This window comes from Lissotriton helveticus, assembly GCF_964261635.1.
Source record: "Lissotriton helveticus chromosome 1_1 unlocalized genomic scaffold, aLisHel1.1 SUPER_1_unloc_41, whole genome shotgun sequence".
Taxonomy (NCBI): Eukaryota; Metazoa; Chordata; class Amphibia; order Caudata; family Salamandridae; genus Lissotriton; species Lissotriton helveticus.
This window is the reverse complement of record NW_027611683.1, coordinates 1,386,670-1,404,363: the sequence shown is the minus strand read 5'-3', so window position 1 is coordinate 1,404,363 and position 17,694 is coordinate 1,386,670. Positions and strand designations below refer to the sequence as shown.

Here is a 17,694-nt window from a genome sequence, read left to right as displayed (position 1 = left end):
CCTGTATTTAAAAAGGGAGATCGGTACAGTACCTATTGTTATAGGCTCATTTCTCTTCTGGACTCTGTGGTGAAGGTGCTGGGCCGCATGGTACTTGACACACTTGTATCTTGGGAAGATGAAAACAACTTTATATCCGACATCCAATACGGCTTTCGGCCAGGTCGTTCCACTGTGGAACAGTGTTTGAACCTGTACATGGTTCTGAACAAATAAACTGTGGCTCGTTCCAGCCCAATATACCTAGCCTTCATGGACCTGTCCTCAGCATTCCACTGGGTCAATAGGTTCAAGTTGTGGCAGTTGATGTCCTCCATTGGCATTGACAGTAATATTGTTTTATTTCTGAGGGATCTTCACCGTGATTCAACCGCGGTTGTCCGCTATTCAAAGGACCTGAAAGTGTCCAGTCAGCTTGACATCAAGAGAGGGGTGTGTCAGGGGTGCATTTTAGCATCCTTTCTTTTTAACCTATATATTAATTCCTTAGAGAAGGCCCTCTTGGTCACAAATGCGGATTGTCCCCAGGTAGGCAAGCGTAGCCTGCCAGTCCTCCTAAACACGGACGACGCAGTCCTCTTGCCGACAGCTATGTGTCCTTTTTATGAAGGACTTGGACCTTTCGTTTAATCGTTCCAAGTTGTTCATTATGCAGGTGGGACTTCGTAAAGCTAAGCAGTTCACTTTTAATTTTGGACTTTCGTCAATACCGAAGGCCAATGTTTTCTCTTATTTGGGAGTTGTGTTTGACAATTCCTTGAGTTGGTGTCCTTTGCTTACTTGGAAGAAAGGGGATGTAGTGAAAGGTTTTACAGCTGTTTTTAACTTTGTCAGCAGAGTGGGAGGGAAGCCAATAGTGGCTCTTTTGAAGATATATGAAGCCAAATATATTTCAAAGGTTAGTTATGGGAGTGAGATATGGGGCCACATTGGGGATGGGGCAGTGCAAAGTGCTGAAAACTCTTTACTGCAATGGGCCCCTTCTGTCCCACAAAGCACCCCATTTTATGTCTTGCACGAAGAGTTTGGGATACCTTTCCTCTCAGATGTACTGGCTTTCCGTCCCCTGGCGTTGTGGCTTATTATTTGGGCTAATTAAGAAAATACACTTAGCAAAGACGTCCTACGGGAAAGCCTTTCACTTGACCATGTCTCAAGCATCCGATGGCTCCACTACATAAGAGTTGGCCTCTCCAGGGTAGGTAGGAACTATTTGCTAACCCTGAGTGCATATGTAAGAGGGACCTTTCTCTGGTCAAAAAGTGTTTTTTAAGAATGAGCTGCTGTGTAAGCCTAGTGTGCGTAAGTACATAGTGTTAAAAACTGTACCAACCACCAAACCTTATCTTCTAGGGCTTAAAAGCATCCATTATCGTTTTCTATTGACCCGGTTACGGCTCAACCTCTTCCATTACCTCTTGGCACACCCTCGTGGCTCCCACAGAGGACTGTGCCTCATGCCCTGTAGCTGCAACAGTGAGTCTCCTCAGGACATGATGCACTTTATAATGTTTTGTAGTTTTTATGCTGTCCCTAGAAAGTTATTGGTTATTCCCATTCACAAAAAAGTAGGGTTTAGGCGGGTGAGACCAGCTCTTATCTTTTTACAACTCCTCTCTAAAGACACTGTTTTGCATACGCTTAACTTTTTACGGGTCGCTGTTAGACTCAGGTCAAGCTGCGATTAACTTCTGATTAAATTCATGAATTTTTATCTTGTGTTCTGATTAACTTGAATTTTTAAGACCGAGCTCCGATAGGTTCCCTACATATATTAAACTACACAAAAATTATCAGAGGGTCTAGTGAGAGAACTAATGTGTACGCAAAATGTAACCTGACAGAAAAACCTAGATGTCCCTATCATGTGTGTATCTATCTAGGGTCATCCCTTCAACAAATCCACATGGTGGTCAGGCAAGGATGCCCATCAGTCACCACACGGAACCGCCCTTCATCATTTGGGATTCCTTCAAGACCACCACTAGGAGTGCCACTTAGCTTTCACGGAAGAACTTGTGCACTGCGACATCAGTCCCCCCCTTTTTTGTGTGCCAATATCCTCATAATTGAGTAGCAAGACCTCAGTAAGACCTATCTGACGAGTTGAGGGCTCCTTTCCAACATCTGGGCCCTATTCCGTGAAAGCTAAGTGGCACTCCTAGTGGTGGTCTTGAAGGAATCCCAAATGATGAAGGGCGGTTCCGTGTGGTGACTGATGGGCATCCTTGCCTGACCACATGTGGATTTGTTGAAGGGATGACCCTAGATAGATACATATATGATAGGGACATCTAGGTTTTTCTGTCAGGTTACATTTTGCGTACACATTAGTTCTCTCACTAGACCCTCTGATAATTTTTGTGTAGTTTGACTTTTATGGTTTTCTTTTAAAAAACTGAATAAAGTTTGTTGATAATAATCACTAGGGGATTCATTTACAGGGTAGCATGGTATCCCTCACAATAACTCCAGGAGTCACAGTACACACAATGTACATGCTTTGTTACCCCTACTCCAACCTTACATGTACCCCTAATCACCTGCCCAAACCTCTCCCTGCTGATGGCAATGTGGTCCTCCGTCAACCCGCAGACCATATTTTTGGCCCCTTTGAACGCGCCCATACAATAAAAATGCTGCAGTTGTAAATACATATCAACTACCATTTGTTGTGTTTGAAACATTTTATTGAATAATAAAACCTAATAAACATAAGCTGATTATTAAAGCAAAACAAAACATCAGTTGCCATACACACAAGAGACAAAAGTTGTACATAAAAATCAACATACTGTAACACAACAAAGTTATGTAGAGCACAATTCTTAATTTCGGGCAATCTTTAAAGTTCAACTATAGAAACGTGCATAAAGAACAGGAAAAAAAAGAAAGAAGGTGGGATACAGTGGTTTCATTAATGTAATGCTTCCTACATATAGAAAAACAAATACTAATTATTTTCCTTAAGGAATAAAGTCCGCACACTAAAATACTAAGAGAAATATATTGAACAATGAACATTTCATGTGTAATTAGAATTCAATTTGAATATTTTAACCTCCTCAGCATTATTTGACTCATGATTACAACCTGAATGCTGTGTGGAAAGGAACCACCTCATGGGGTTCAAAATCACATATTTTCCAACAATAGGATTCAAATGATAAACTTGAATGTCAATTCAATTTATTGACTTAGGCCTTTTTGGAGACCAACAATTTTAAATATATACAACATCCATACACTTTGGTAAAATTGTCACCTAAACTTGAATTTAATCCACCTTTTGATTAAACACATCCCATTCCAGCAAGCATCACAGGACCACTTGTTGTTATCTTCCCAATTAGTGATAATGTTTCAGATGGCAACAACAATAAATATGTTTAGAATTTTACCTCCGAAAGCAAAAACATACCATTTCTGAATCATGGTGCACAATAACATGTAGGAACAGAAGGGCATCTTTAGGTATAGCATTCATTAAGGTTTGACCATGCTTGAAACTAGAATTCCTGACCTTTTGGACATTTAAATGTCATATTTTAAAGGAGTTCAAACAGACCCAGCACGAGCTCCGCGAAAAATAGAAGATGACTGAATTGTACTTAGAGAAAATGTGCTGATAATTAATCTATTGATGTAAAATACAGTGGTCAGGAAATGCTTGTGAATCTAATCTATTCTGATTTTAACTCCATAGTTTGTTCAATGAATTGACTGAGCATAATACTTGAAGGTCCATCTCTCAGATCAGTTCTATTACAGTTTTAGTTGCGATAACACTAATAGAGATCATTGATAAATAGATTTTAAAAGCCATGGGTGGAATTGATCCTTGGTGTAAATCTAGATTATTGTCTGCAATAGAAACCAGTTCAAACAGATCAAATTTAAAAGGATTGCATATGTTTATTATAGTGGTTTAGAGTAAACCCAGAAGACACACATTGGTCCTAAAACTCAGAAAATGTATCTAAAGATTATGATTACATCCTATGTATGTCCAGAGACCGCTTTAGATGCTTTCCTGTTTAAGTGACAACATTTGCGAATATATTAAACAAAACATTAAAGCTGGATGTCAGAAAGTCTATATTTCAGTATTGTGTAAGAGTTATGTGTAATTGTTTTTCTTTGATCTGAAGCAACACTAACGCTAAATAAGAAAGTGCACAGGTTATCATTCAACTAACATTATTAGCAAACTTAATTTGGAAGGAATTGAGAAAAATTGCCTCATGTACCAAGGGTTTTATTGTTCAAAAATCCACTGGTTCGGTAATTCACAGAGTTTGCAAATGCTAAACCCCTTTTTGAAATGTACTAAGCCCATTTAACAATTCAGAATTTGAAAGGGGAATGTTAATAGTGTCCCTTTTGAATATGTAATACATCCTTAAGGTATGTATTAAGCTTTGAAAGCATACGTGGGCTGAAAAACAGTAACAGGAGGTAGTAACCCGAGGGGGAGTTTCTGAATCTGAAAGTAAAGTGGGGTGCATTAAAAAATGTCTTTATTTAAAAGCAATCACAGACACAGTAGTGTGCTGACTCGACAAGCAATCACTTTTACCAAATGGAATATTAATAAAAGAACCTCAGTATTTCCTATATTGCAGAAATTTAGTCTCTAATATTTTTGTAATGTGGTGTAAATATTTGTTCCTGTTATTTCCCATTTTAATATTGTCATGAAATGTACCTATTCTTTTTGTCAAACATATTGAAATATCTTTTTTTTAATCTGTTTTATTTTGTAAATCAGGAGTGGAACATAGGTCCAGATGTGCACAGCGTTAAGCCCACAACCCATTGAGGGCCGGCCGCGTTGGTTTCAAGAGTTTCCCAGCATAGAAAAAGGCAATAATAAACGAGTTGGAACACAGCATGTCGCCTACAACCCATAGGCCGGCCGCGTGATCTAGTACATATCACAATATTAGCGTGTTGTGGGAAGTCTCAGGACCTGTTTAAAACCAATAACATTGAGAACACAGGCTAGAACCCCATATAAAGTGGATAGCGGTAGATGGACAGAAAAGGGTCGAAAAAAGAGATAGAAAGGAGAGGTATACAGCAAAGTAGGAGGTTGGGTGGACGGACGGGAATAGGTGTGTGACGGTGTCAGGTGTGGCGAATGAAGGTCTTAATGCTTGTTGAAGGGGTTGGCGGGCACTACTGTTCTAATTATGTGAGAAGCCTGTTAGGATCTGGCGGAAGTATAGCATCCTCAAAGAGTCGCAGCGCTTTTTAACTTTTGAGGGTAAATAACGTGCATGTTCTATTTTATAGAGGTATTAAACTAAGGGTCGCCAAACAGCTGTGAAGCGGGTGTCTCGTGATTGCAGCCGCGCTGTAAAAAGTTCCATAGTTATTACATACCACTAGCGCACAAACCAAGCGGCAATTGGGGGAGTCTCCGCTTTTTTCCAGTATAGTGCTATAAGTTGTTTAGCCGCCCCAAGCATGTGAAGTGCTATAGTCCAATCGCTGTGAGTGAGTGCATTTAGGTTATCAGGTTTGAGGTACTGGGCTTCCCCCTGGCTGTGGACTCAGGCAGGGGGAAGCCCAATACCTCCTTAATATGACTAAGGACTTCCTTCCAGAGCAGGATCAGGAGTGGACAATCCAATCAAATGTGATCATAGCCCGAATATCCTGGACTTGCTGCTAGGGAGGATAGACCCAAAACTGTGCTGTGTCCAGAACCGCTCCGATGAAAAGGAGCTTATAGGAGGGAATCAGGTGCGACTTCAGCACGTTAACTGTGAACCCCAGCAAATGCAGGAAGTCCGTCGTAGTCTGGAGGTGGAAGACGACAGCCTTGGCGAGCTCGCCTTCAACAGCCAGTCGTTAAGATAGGGGAAGACTGGAACCCCTGATCTGCGCAGATGAGCTGCGACCACCGCCATCACTTTCGTGAACACCCGGGGGGGCTGGTAAGGCCAAAGGGTAGCGTGGTAAACTGTAAATGCGTGTGGCCTACCGTAAACCGCAGGTAATGCCGGTGGGCAGGCAAGACGGGGATGTGAAAGCAAGTGACCTGCAAGTCCAACGCTACCATCAAATCTCCAGGGTCGAAGGCAGACAAGACCTGAGCCAAGGTTAACATCTTGAACTTCTCCTTTCGGAGGAAGCGGTTGATGTCCCTGAGAACTAAGATAGGATGCAGGCCTTTGTCCTTCTTCGGTACCAAGAAGTAGTGGGAGTAGCAACCCCGACCTAATTCTGGCACAGGGACGCATTTGATAGCTCCCTTGGCAAAGAGATCCATAACTTCCTGGAAGAGAAGGGCCAAATGATCCTCCAACATGGGATGAAATCACCATAAACGGCATGACCCTTATGCACTCCGCTGCTTGCGGAACTCCGCGTAGACCCAAGAGTTTTTTTGTCACTTTGCGGAGTTCCTCACTGAGGAACTCCGCATAGGCTTAATCTTATCATTAATAAATAGATATCAGTCATATGTTAAGAAACAAGGGTGAGTAGAAACCTTTTGGGTGGAGTAAAATTTAAGACATTATTATTGTGATTTTTGGGCAATTAGTTGATTTTTGCAAGCACTAACACTTCTCTGTGTATAGTAGAGACCTTGAGAGTTTTGTAACTTTCAGATACTCAAATTGTGGATTCTGTTGCAATTAAAAATATTTCCAGGCCTGAAATTTCTTTGGATGTTGCATGCGGGCAGCCTAAGTTATCCTGCAAGAGTTTCTTGATGAATTCTATTGCAACTACAATATGTGCTCTCTCATGTAAAGTCAGGTTGTTAGAAGCTTTTCTGCAAACTCAAGATACACCTTACTTTTCACCTGGTGTGGATGTATTTCTCATGTTTAGTGAGATCTCTTTTCTGAGTATAACGTTTCTGGCTTTCCCCTCCTGTATAAGGCTTTAGTCCAGTGTGAATTCTCTCATGTGCAATGACATTGTATTCAAGACTAAACCTTATCTGACATTCAGAACACACATAAGGCTTTTTTCCCCCGTGTGAGTTCGCTCCTGTCAAGTGAGAAGTAATTTGTACCCAAAACATTGCTTGCATTTCGAGCACTCATAAGGTTTTTCCCCAGAGTGAGATCGCTCATGAAGCATAACACTGTCTTTCAGATTCAACCTTTTATGGCATAAGGATTTTCTCTAGTGTGGAGCTTCTCATGGTGAAATAGCGTTTTGTCTGCAGCTTTTCTGGCATTCAGAGCACTCTTAAGGTTTTTCATCAGTATGGAGTCGCTTATGGTTAGTGAGGCTGTGCCAATCAAATAGGAATTTCTGGCATTCACAGAAATTGGTAATGTTTTCCCCCTGTGTGCGTCTGCTCATGTAGAGTGAGATTGCGTTTAAAATGGATGCTTTTCTGGCATTCTGAGAACTGATTATTTTGATGGTGTGTTTTCCTATGGCACTTGTAACCATCTCTACCTCTGAATCTTTTCTGCCATTTAGAGCACTGATCATTTTATTCACCAGTGTGGATTCTCACATGTTCAGTGAGATGAGATTTTTGTCTGAAACATTTTTGGCATTCGGCGCACTGATAAGGTTTTTCCCCAGTGTGGGTTCTTATATGCTGAGTGAGATGGGTTTTTACACTGAAACATATCTGGCATTCGGAGCACTGATAAGGTTTTTCCCCAGTGTGGATTCTTATATGCTCAGTGAGACTGCTTTTTTGACTGAAACATATCTGGCATTCAGAGCACTGATAAGGTTTTTCCCCAGTGTGGATTCTTACATGCTGAGTGAGACTGCTTTTTGCACTGAAACATATGTGGCATTCAATGCACTGATAAGGTTTTTCCCCAGTGTGGATTCTTGTATGCTCAGTGAGATTTCTTTTTTGACTGAAACATCTCTGGCACTCAGAGCACTGATAAGGTTTTTCCCCAGTGTGGATTCTTATATGCTCAGTGAGATTGCCTTTTTGACTGAAACATTTGTGGCATTCAGAGCACCGATAAGGTTTTTCCCCAGTGTGGGTTCTTATATGATGAGTGAGACTGCTTTTTTCACTGAAACATTTGTCGCATTCAGTGCACCGATAACGTTTTACCCAAGAGTGGGTCCTTGTATGTTTAGTGAGTCTCATTTTGTCACTGAAACATCTCTGGCATTCAGAGCACTGATAAGGTTTTTTCCCAGTGTGGAATCTCACATGTGCAGTTAGAAGTGATTTAAGTTTGAAATCTTTTGGGCATTCGGAGCACTGATAAGGTTTTTCCCCAGTGTGCGTTGTTATATGCAGCGTGAGATGTCTTTTTTCATTGAAACATTTCTGGCATTCAGAGCACTGATAACGTTTTTCCACAGAGTGGGTTAATTCATGTCGATATAGACTCGGTTTGATACTAAACCTTTTCTGACATTCAGAGCACTGAAAAGGTTTTTCCCCAGTGTGGATTCTCATATGTTCAGTGAGATAAGATTTACGCCTGAAACTTTTTTGGCATACTTTGCACGGAGAGTGTTTTCCCCCAGTGTGGATTCTCATATGCTCATGTGAGATAAGATTTACGCCTGAAACTTTTTTGGCATACTTTGCACTGAGAGTGGTTTTCCCCTGTGTGCATTCTGTCAAATTCTGTGAGATAAGATTTATGGCTGTATCTTTTTGGGCACAGGTAACTTTTTTCCCTAACTTCGGTTATTTTGCCTCGATTTTAGAGTCGGGCTTGTTTAGATAATGTTCAGCACTTATCTCTAAAAGAAATTGTGTGTCGGGAAGCAGTCCTGTAACACCTGTTGACATTTTTCTAACAGATAATAGTCTTTAGGTAATAGCCTCTCCGGCAGCAACTTAATTTGTGACTGAAGATTTTCTCAAATCTATTTGTATAGGTTCTTAGCAATGCAGTAATAAGGTGTTAGTCTGATAATTAATGATTAAACTGATAAGTACCTTTTTGCACTGGTGTAATGGCAGTAACTGAGGGCGTTAGAACGTGCAGAGTACTATTGTGGATCATTAGTCGCATAACATCAGTTCCTTCTACCCTTTCTATGTTTGGGGTAAGGTTAAGGTTTGTAGTTATGAGGATGAGGATTTATTTACATTAGATATAGCGCAACGGTGCTCCTTTAATCCATTCTTATATTTAACAGTTTTACATATCACTCCTGCACAACAGATAATGTTGAGGGGATTTACATAGAATTATAGAACAGTACACAATAAAAAGGAAACAATCTGAGATGGTCATTAACACAATAAAGTGGTGAATTTTTAAGGTTTTCGCAAGAGTGAGCAAGGTGTTATATCCCGAGGCAGATAGTCTCAAACTTGCGTAACTGGTTGAAAACGGTTGTTGAACAAAGGTGATTTTCCAATCTTTTGGTTGTTATTGTGTTAGCTTCGGAGTCTTCTTTCAGCGTCTTTTCTTTGATGGTATCCAGAAGAAACCTTTAGTTGTAACTTTCTTTTATGTAGTGTGTGCTTCCTCTCTGGAATTACATGGTGCTTTAGATGAACATTATTCTGTCATGCTGAGGCAATTTGTCTTTCTGATAATATTTCAGATGAGGATGCTGAAGCGGTCTTCCTACATTATTTCTGATGCTGTGTGCACAGATATGGCTTTGCTCTGGGTTAATGAAATGCAAAATTAGAGACTTCACTTACAGGTATAGTACTTTACTCGCCACACTTAGATTTTTGGAAATTGTTTAAACGTAGAATGCTGGATGTTCTTCAGTTTTTCAAAATAATCCTTCTTATGGCACTAACATTCAGTTGCCTGGTGGTAAATCGTGCTTTTTTCGTCCATAATTTCAATCACCTATAGTATTAAAATTAAATAGTTAATACATGTACATTTCCAAAAATATAATTTACAAGCCAAATCAATGCAGAATTTTGAAAGTGTAGAGCTGTTTTTCAGACAGAGCAGAGTGCAGAATGGTAGCATGAGAGTACTTGGATGTAGGAGTGAGGATTTGTAGAATTTTCAACATTTTATTAAGCTCACAAAGAATAAATGTACCCTATGGAGTTGCAACATCGAATCCCAAAGGCAGATTTGAAAGTCATATGGTCTGGCACCAAACAGATATTAAAAAACGATATACTATTAATGAATTTGTAATGCAGATTTCTGGGAAGGAAATGACTCCTCCACGGACAACAGGCGTTTTCCCCTGCCCTGAGTTACCACCTACTTGTATCTGGTTTCCTGACTTTTGAGTTTTGGACTCTGCCTCAAGCAAATCTATTGTGTGCTGCGAGGACTATGCCTGGATCAGGGGTCTCCAACCTTTTGTGTAGTCAGAGCTACTTCTGGCAAGTGAAAATCGTCGTGAGCTACTGAACCCGGAGCAACTCGCGCATTTTCCCGAGAGACCCCCCCACGCCCAGTTTCATTGACTTTAAGCCTAATTTCATCAGAGCCCATACTGTGCATTTCTGCCCTCCGTTTCACTCGTTTTTTTGTGCCTTTCTGCCCTCTGTTTCACTTGTTTTCCCTTGTTTTTTGTGGCTTCTGCTCTGTTTCACTTGTTTCCCCCTTGTTTTTTGTGCCCTTCTGCCCTGTTTCACTCGTTTATTGTGCCCTTCTGCCCTGTTTCACTCATTTTTTGTGCCCTTCTGCCCTCTGTTCCCTTGTTTTTTGTGCCCTTCTGCCCTCTGTTTCACTCGTTTTCCCCTTGTTTTTTGTGCCCTTCTGCCCTCTGTTTCCCTCGTTTTTGTGCCTTTCTGCCCTATGTTCCACCCGTATTCCCCTTGTTTTTGTGGTCTTCTGCCCTCTGTTTCACTCGTTTGCCCCTTGTTTTTTGTGCCCTTCTGCCCTGTTTCCCTTGTTTTCTGTGGCCTTCTGCTCTCTGTTTCACTCGTTTTCCCCTTGTTTTGTGCCCTTCTGCCCTGTTTCCCTCGTTTTTCGTGCCCTTTTGCCCTCTGTTTCCCTCCTTTTTTGTGGCCTTCTGCCCTCTGTTTCACTCGTTTTCCCTTGTTTTTTGTGCCCTTCTGCCCTCTGTTTCCCTCTTTTTTTGTGGCCTTCTGCCTTCTGTTTCACCAGTTCTCCCCTTGTTTTTTGTGCCCTTCTACCCTCTGTTTCCCTCGTTTGTCGTGCCCTTCTGCCCTCGTTTTCCATTTGTTTTTCGTGCCCTTCTGCCCTCTGTTTCCCTTGTTTTTCGGGCCCTTCTGCCCTCTGTTTCATTCGTTTTCCACTTGTTTTTCGGGCCCTTCTGCCCTCTGTTTCATTCGTTTTCCACTTGTTTTTCGTGCCCTTCTGTCCTCTGTTTCCCTTGTTTTTTGTGCGTTTCTGCCCTGTTTCGCTCATTTTTCATGCCCTTCTGCCCTCTGTTTCATTCGTTTTCCACTTGTTTTTCGTGCCCTTCTGCCCTCTGTTTCCCTCGTTTTTCGTGTCCTTCTGCCCTGTTACACTCGTTTTCCACTTGTTTTTCGTGCCCTTCTGCCCTCTGTTTCCCTCGTTTTTCGTTCCCTTCTGCCCTCTGTTTCATTCGTTTTCCACTTGTTTTTCATGCCCTTCTGCCCTCTGTTTCCCTTGTTTTTCATGCCCTTCTGCCCTCTGTTTCCCCTCGTTTTTCGTTCCCTTCTGCCCTCTGTTTCCCTCGTTTTTTGTGCCCTTCTGCCCTCTGTTTCCTTCATTTTTCGTGCCCTTCTGCCCTGTTTCCCCTCGTTTTTCGTTCCCTTCTGCCCTCTGTTTCCCTCGTTTTTCGTGCCCTTCTGCCCTGTTTCACTTGTTTTCCCCTTATTTTTCGTGCCCTTTTGCCCTCTGTTTCCCTCGTTTTTTGTGCCCTTCTGCCCTCTGTTTCACTCGTTTTCCACTTGTTTTTCGTGCCCTTCTGCCCTCTGTTTACATTGTTTTTTGTGCCGTTCTGCCCTCGATGACGTCACAGGGGTCATACTCTCACAAGAAGAGTCTGCAGCACCAGGAGAGGAGCGTCATCCTCTTCACCCACCCCCACCATCAGCTAAGCTCCAATCCGAGCGGCTGGTTTGGGTGAGGGCGGGCAAATGCAGCCGGAAAAGTAAATAGCCCATGAAGGGCTACACAAGCTACTCCCGGGGTCTCCGCGAGCTACCGGTAGCTTGCGATCGACCGGTTGGAGACCCCGGGCCTAGACCTATCCCTCAACTATGGTCCAGAGTGTGAATCAAGGGCAATGAAATTAAGGCGTACTTTCATGTGTTCATTTTAATCCACCTTTTTCTGCACCTGGATTTAATGGGTGCAGAAAACCAGGACACAATCTTTTTCCAGACAGAAAACTTAGACTGAAAAGACGCATAAGACTCTGGGTGCAGCAGAAGCAGCCAAGACTTATGCTGGTTTTTTTCACTAACTGGGGGAAACACACAATTCTTCCCTCTGTTGGTGTTCACAGTTGTTGTCTGCCTGTGATTCGGTGTTGAGTGCAGAGCGTATCGATTAGAGCCGAGGGGCCGAGCCGAGGAGGAGTTGATGAGCAAGCGGAGCGGAGCCTGGGACGACTGCCAGGGTTTGTTTTGTGACCGGTTCCCGCTTCACCCGCGTCCTGTTATATGGGCGCTTTAAGTTCTACGGATCTGCGATGGAGGCAGGAACGGCCGCTGCCAGCACCGCAGTGCTAAAGCGCTGCTGGTGCTGCTCGTGCGGCGGCTACTGCAGAGCACAGAGGAGCACAGAGGAGCCTTGGCCTGCCACCTGATTTATGTCAAAAATGTGTTTATTCATTTTTTTTTTCCACAGGCAAAAATTACATCATCACTTGGTCCCACGAAGGGGATCAGAAAGCCTCATCAGAATTATAACAGGTGGACAAAGTGCATTGATCAATATAAACCAGCTCCTCCTCTTATTTGATAAGCCAAATGAAAGATACAGCTTCTAAGTGCCCCAGAGCTTAGAGAGATAAAAAAGAAAAAAAAAGACGATCATGCAACTTTGCTAAGCCAGCAGATAGGTCTAAAGAAAACTCAACGGCCTCCTGTAACGGTAATTTCTCCAGGTTGCTCCACCGAGGTGTTGTATGCGGAATAGCCAAAAAGCGTGGACAAACTCATCCTAACATGGGATAAGTAATTATGAATCTAACAAGGAACAAAGAAAAAAACGAATAAAAAAACACTTCTCGGCGTGGCTACCGGCCGAGAAAGATGGCTGCGTTCTAGCAGAGCTCCGTGACTGCAGGGCACCTTCCCCGACAATCCGCACAATAATCCTGACTTCAGCAGACGCTGCTACGGCTGTATAAAAACGGGAGATCTTCCGGTTCCCGGTGAAGCAATCGGCTACTCCAGACTCCTAAAACTCAAGCGGCTACGAGACAGTGCAACCGGGGCCTAACAGCATTACGGAAGCCGGGGACTAAAGTTTCACGGCGGCCCGGCATACAGATGACCCGACAAGAACTGCTCCTGGACACAGAATAAAGGCGGTAAAAACCAAAACGGAAGCGGCTGCGCCCACAGGACATCCTTGGACTACAAGGTACTGGCGACTGCTGGAGGAGGCAGCGAGGGGGCTCTGACTGAAAACCCGACGTTACCGGGCAGGGACTGTGGACTGGGGACGCCGCAGTACGGCGGCACAAAATGGCGGCTTCCTGGAACCACCGGCCTCTCTGTTACCACCACTGAGCACACCAGCCCGCTCACCTGCCCCACACGCAGCACTAGCTGCAAATCAGTGACACCAGCAGGCATTTTAAGGGGCCTAGATAGCACTGTGCGAAGACATCCGGCGCTGTCTCACGAGCTTAACGGGGCTATAGGGAGTAGTTCCACAGCTGAAAGACAGGAGCTGGAGGTACCACAGGCCGCTGGTTCTACACAGCGGACCAGCCCAGCGCAACACAGGCCCACACGCGTTCCTGGAGTCACCAAGGAACACACTGTACAACACATCGAGGAACAGTTGGCAAACGGGGCTCTTCTCCTGTCCTCACAAATTTTTGGGTGCGTGTCCACTGCGATCAAGTACCATGACGGGCAGGTGCAACAGCCTCCGCACTTGGAAAAATATGCCTATGTAAAAGAACCCCAGAATGGTCAACCGTACGAAGCACCACGCACATCATCCCAGACGACCAACCCGCCTGGTGACGCCGAACAGGTCACCTTGAAAGACGTTATGGCGGCATTTCACACAATGCAAACTTCAATGGGCACTATCTCCACCGATATCTCCCTGATAAGGGCGGACTTTTCCAAGTTGTCAGACCTTTTGATTGAGGTGGAAAAAGCTACATCGGGGCTAACTGACGACACGGCAGCCTTGAAACACAAAGTACAGAAACTGGAAGATGACAATCTGCTATTAAAGGCGAAACTTGACGAACAGGAAGGCCGCTCACGGCGCAACAACGTACGCCTGGTGGGTGTACCGGAAACAACAGGACCTATTCGTAGAAGATTTGATCCAAACTAAGCTGCAACCGAAGGGCCTGTCAAATTATTTCTCAGTAGAACGTGCCAACCGGGTGTCAGGGGGGAAACCAAAACCAGGGGCACCACCGCATCCAATCTTAGCGAGGATCTTCAACTTTCACGACCGCGATGCCATCCTGCAGACAGCTCGAATGGCTCCACACGTCAAAGTTGACAACGCAGAGGTCACCTTCTATCCAGACTACACGGCAGCGGTGGCACAACAACGACGGAATTTCACAGAAGTGAAAAGGGAACTCCGTTCTAGAGAACTCAAATACTCAATGCTCTTCCCAGCGAAGCTGCGTGTTGAAGCGGAGGGAAAAACGTGTTTTTTTGAATCGCCCAAAGATGCGCAAGACTGGTTGGAGGGCTGGCGGCAGACAGGGAAACCCAGGAACCGAGTCGCAAGACATAATAACCGATAATGGAAAAGACAGAAGCCCACAACAAACTGCATCACTGAAGTGACGCTATGACTTGACTTTTTAAGGATTAAGGACCTCACAGGCTGCCACGCTTCACAACACAGCAGTAGGAGACTATGATATGGACACGGCCCGAGATTGGGCGGTGAGCGCAGGGTGGTGGGTACTGTTACATTGACCTTCCTTACAATGGGTCGATTAAGGACGTGATACACAGGCAAGTTATGAAGACTCCTACAGGTAGGACCTACCGTGATGTTGGTAGCGCTGCATGGACATTAATGGGTGGGAAGGAGGCTATAACAGTCACGGTAGTCTCACCCTCACGAACACTACATTTTGTTCTGGGAAGTAAGCACTCTGCTCAGTTGGGGGTGGTGGATGGTTCTGTATCCGCCGGGCAGGGAGGCAGGGTGGGGGGTTGGGATTTTGATAGCGATAAGTTTCGGTTTGTTTTGGTCTCTAGTGAACAATGACCACTTTCTACAGGGACTACAATTGTTTATCGGGGCCATAATGAGCAATTGGAGATGGGGACAGTCACAGATCCAATGGGGGGGAGGGCAGGGTTTGGGATTAGGGGCCAAGGATTCTTGAAGCAACTGTTACAATGTTTACGTTTAATATGTTACGTTATTTCAAGGAACAAGTTTACGTGTCAACTATACAATCTATGCGCACACAGGGCAGGTCATGTACAGCAGGTATCAACAGTAGTCACTGACCATAGGATATACACCACATGAGGGGCGGGAGACGAACACTCAGTTACCACTTCAGCCGGGCCCCCCTTGTCCATAATTTCGTGGAACGTGAATGGGTTGGGTCATAAGATTAAACGAGGGCTGGTAGGACCTGAAGCGCAAGGGGCCCTCGATTGTTCTACTCCAGGAAACACATTTGACAGGAACAACATGCAAGGCACTAGATAGATGGGGCTTTAAAATGGTAGCTCACGCTGAGTTCACATCTGGCTCTAGAGGGGTGGGAATCCTGGTCCATAAGCAGGCTTTTGGCATTACCAGAGCTTCTGCAGCTAGGCTGTCTTCAATGTTTTTGCTTGCTTTTTCCACGTACTCATACATACTGGAGCAAACGCCAAGCACATAGTCCACTATATCTGCTAAGGTTCAACAAGAGGTTTCTCCAATCCCTCCTTCACAAGGCACAGTGGTCCCGGCAGGAAACCCAAACAGAAGCTAAAATAAGGAGGACCCCACTCCCTTCTATGGTCCTTCCCAATAGGCAAAAAGCAGGCATGGAAGTAAGACATCCCATCTTCTTTTGAGTTTTTCAGGAAATCCACTGATCATGCCCTTCATGGTCTTGTTAAATCTTTCAACAAGGCAATTACACATAGCAGAGTGGCTTTGGCCTCACTGACCAGGACTTATGCAGCGGGGGATTGGAGGGCCCATATTTGGACCCCTAATATTATGCCATCCAATTGCAACACGCAGCTCGATGGCTCAACACAGACCCTAGTTGGGAAATGCGGCTCTTGGCGGGAATGGTGGACGCTGGTTGTCTTCCAGAGCTGTTAATGGATGGAATCGGGAACACCAAGAGATGCTCCATATATTGTGCGACAGACGGCCAGAGTATGGCAATGGTTTGTAGTGAGAGTACTTAAGTGCGCACCATTCCATAGGGAGCTCCCAATCTGGATATTAAAACCAATCAGGCAGATAGCACTCAGTATGTCCTTCCAGGCATGGAGGGAGGGGGGATGCGAGCAATAGGGTGAATTGTACCCAGATGAGACTTATCGCATTTAAACATGCCCGCAAAGAGTTTGGTCTAAGCCAGCGCAATTTTAACAACATGTGGTGCTTGGCAGACACAACTAAGCACACCTGGCCATGAAATGCGACAGCTCCACCGCATACTCAAACCCTTGAGATACTGCTAACCTATGGTGCGTGTAGACACCAAATTATGCATCTTTACAGAACAATGCGATCACATACAGTAGACACTACTCACGGGCCCGAGAGGCCTGGAATTTAGACTTTGACATTCCAATGGAAGATCAAGACTGGCAGCGGGCCTGTGAACTAATACGTATGATTTCTAGTAATGACCATTTTCGACTGATACATTATAATTTTCTGCGAATAACCTACTTAACGCCACAAGACCTTTATTGAATGGTCGTGTCTTGCCCAGATATATGCTTGCGCTGCAACACCATTAACCATGGCCCTGCGATGCAATACACTCCTTCTGGCAACTAGCTGTCGAAGAAATGGTGCATGCTACACAACTAAGTATTGAGCTGACACCCAAATGCTGTTTATTAAGCCTCTTTAGGTGCCAGAAGGGTGCAAGATAACCTATAAATTTGGTCAGTCACCTATGGTACTGGCATGACGTAGAATTGCAATCACATGGCTGTCATGGCATGCCACAACGATTGCGCTTTGGCATAGAGATGCGCTCAACTGGGCCCTAGTTGAGGAGACACTTATGCGCCTTAGCAGAAAGGATGACAAATTTGAGGATACACTAAACACTTGCCGTGCTCAACTCCTAGCTCCTGCTTCCCGAGTGACAACAGACACAGACTTTGGCTCTGAAACAGATGAAGCAGAACACTACGACACTGGGGACGAACAGGGAGGTGTCTCCACATAATAATTATAAGGTACATTCCCAATTAGGGAAATATGACACTTATTGATCACCTGGAGAATGGGAAAGCAGATTAGTGCATGTGTAATTATTGACTGCTTCTTGATTAACCTACTTACGTAGAAAATATTGGTATGATATGCTTATGTATACTCTGACTGTCAGGTTGTATGTTGACAAAGTTAACGTACCACCTAGTGAGTTTTACAATTCAAGACAACATGTACCAGGAGCTCCTTCAAAGCTGTTGCTCTTTTTTGA

The 17,694-nt window shown here is 44.1% G+C and overlaps 2 protein-coding genes across 2 annotated transcripts in view; both read right to left on the bottom strand.

Annotated features, from left to right (window-relative positions):
- The window catches only part of LOC144806055 (uncharacterized), a 609,474-nt gene that overhangs the window by 260,955 nt on the left and 330,825 nt on the right, over positions 1 to 17,694 (bottom strand). The window lies entirely within an intron of this gene.
- The window catches only part of LOC144806048 (uncharacterized), a 45,225-nt gene continuing 30,287 nt past the window's right edge, over positions 2,757 to 17,694 (bottom strand). The window contains exon 3 of the mRNA XM_078672495.1: positions 2,757 to 9,785. Within this exon, the coding sequence (XP_078528621.1) occupies positions 7,469 to 8,500 (1,032 nt within the window). The 5' untranslated portion in view covers positions 8,501 to 9,785 and the 3' untranslated portion in view covers positions 2,757 to 7,468. The remainder of the gene's footprint in view (positions 9,786 to 17,694) is intronic.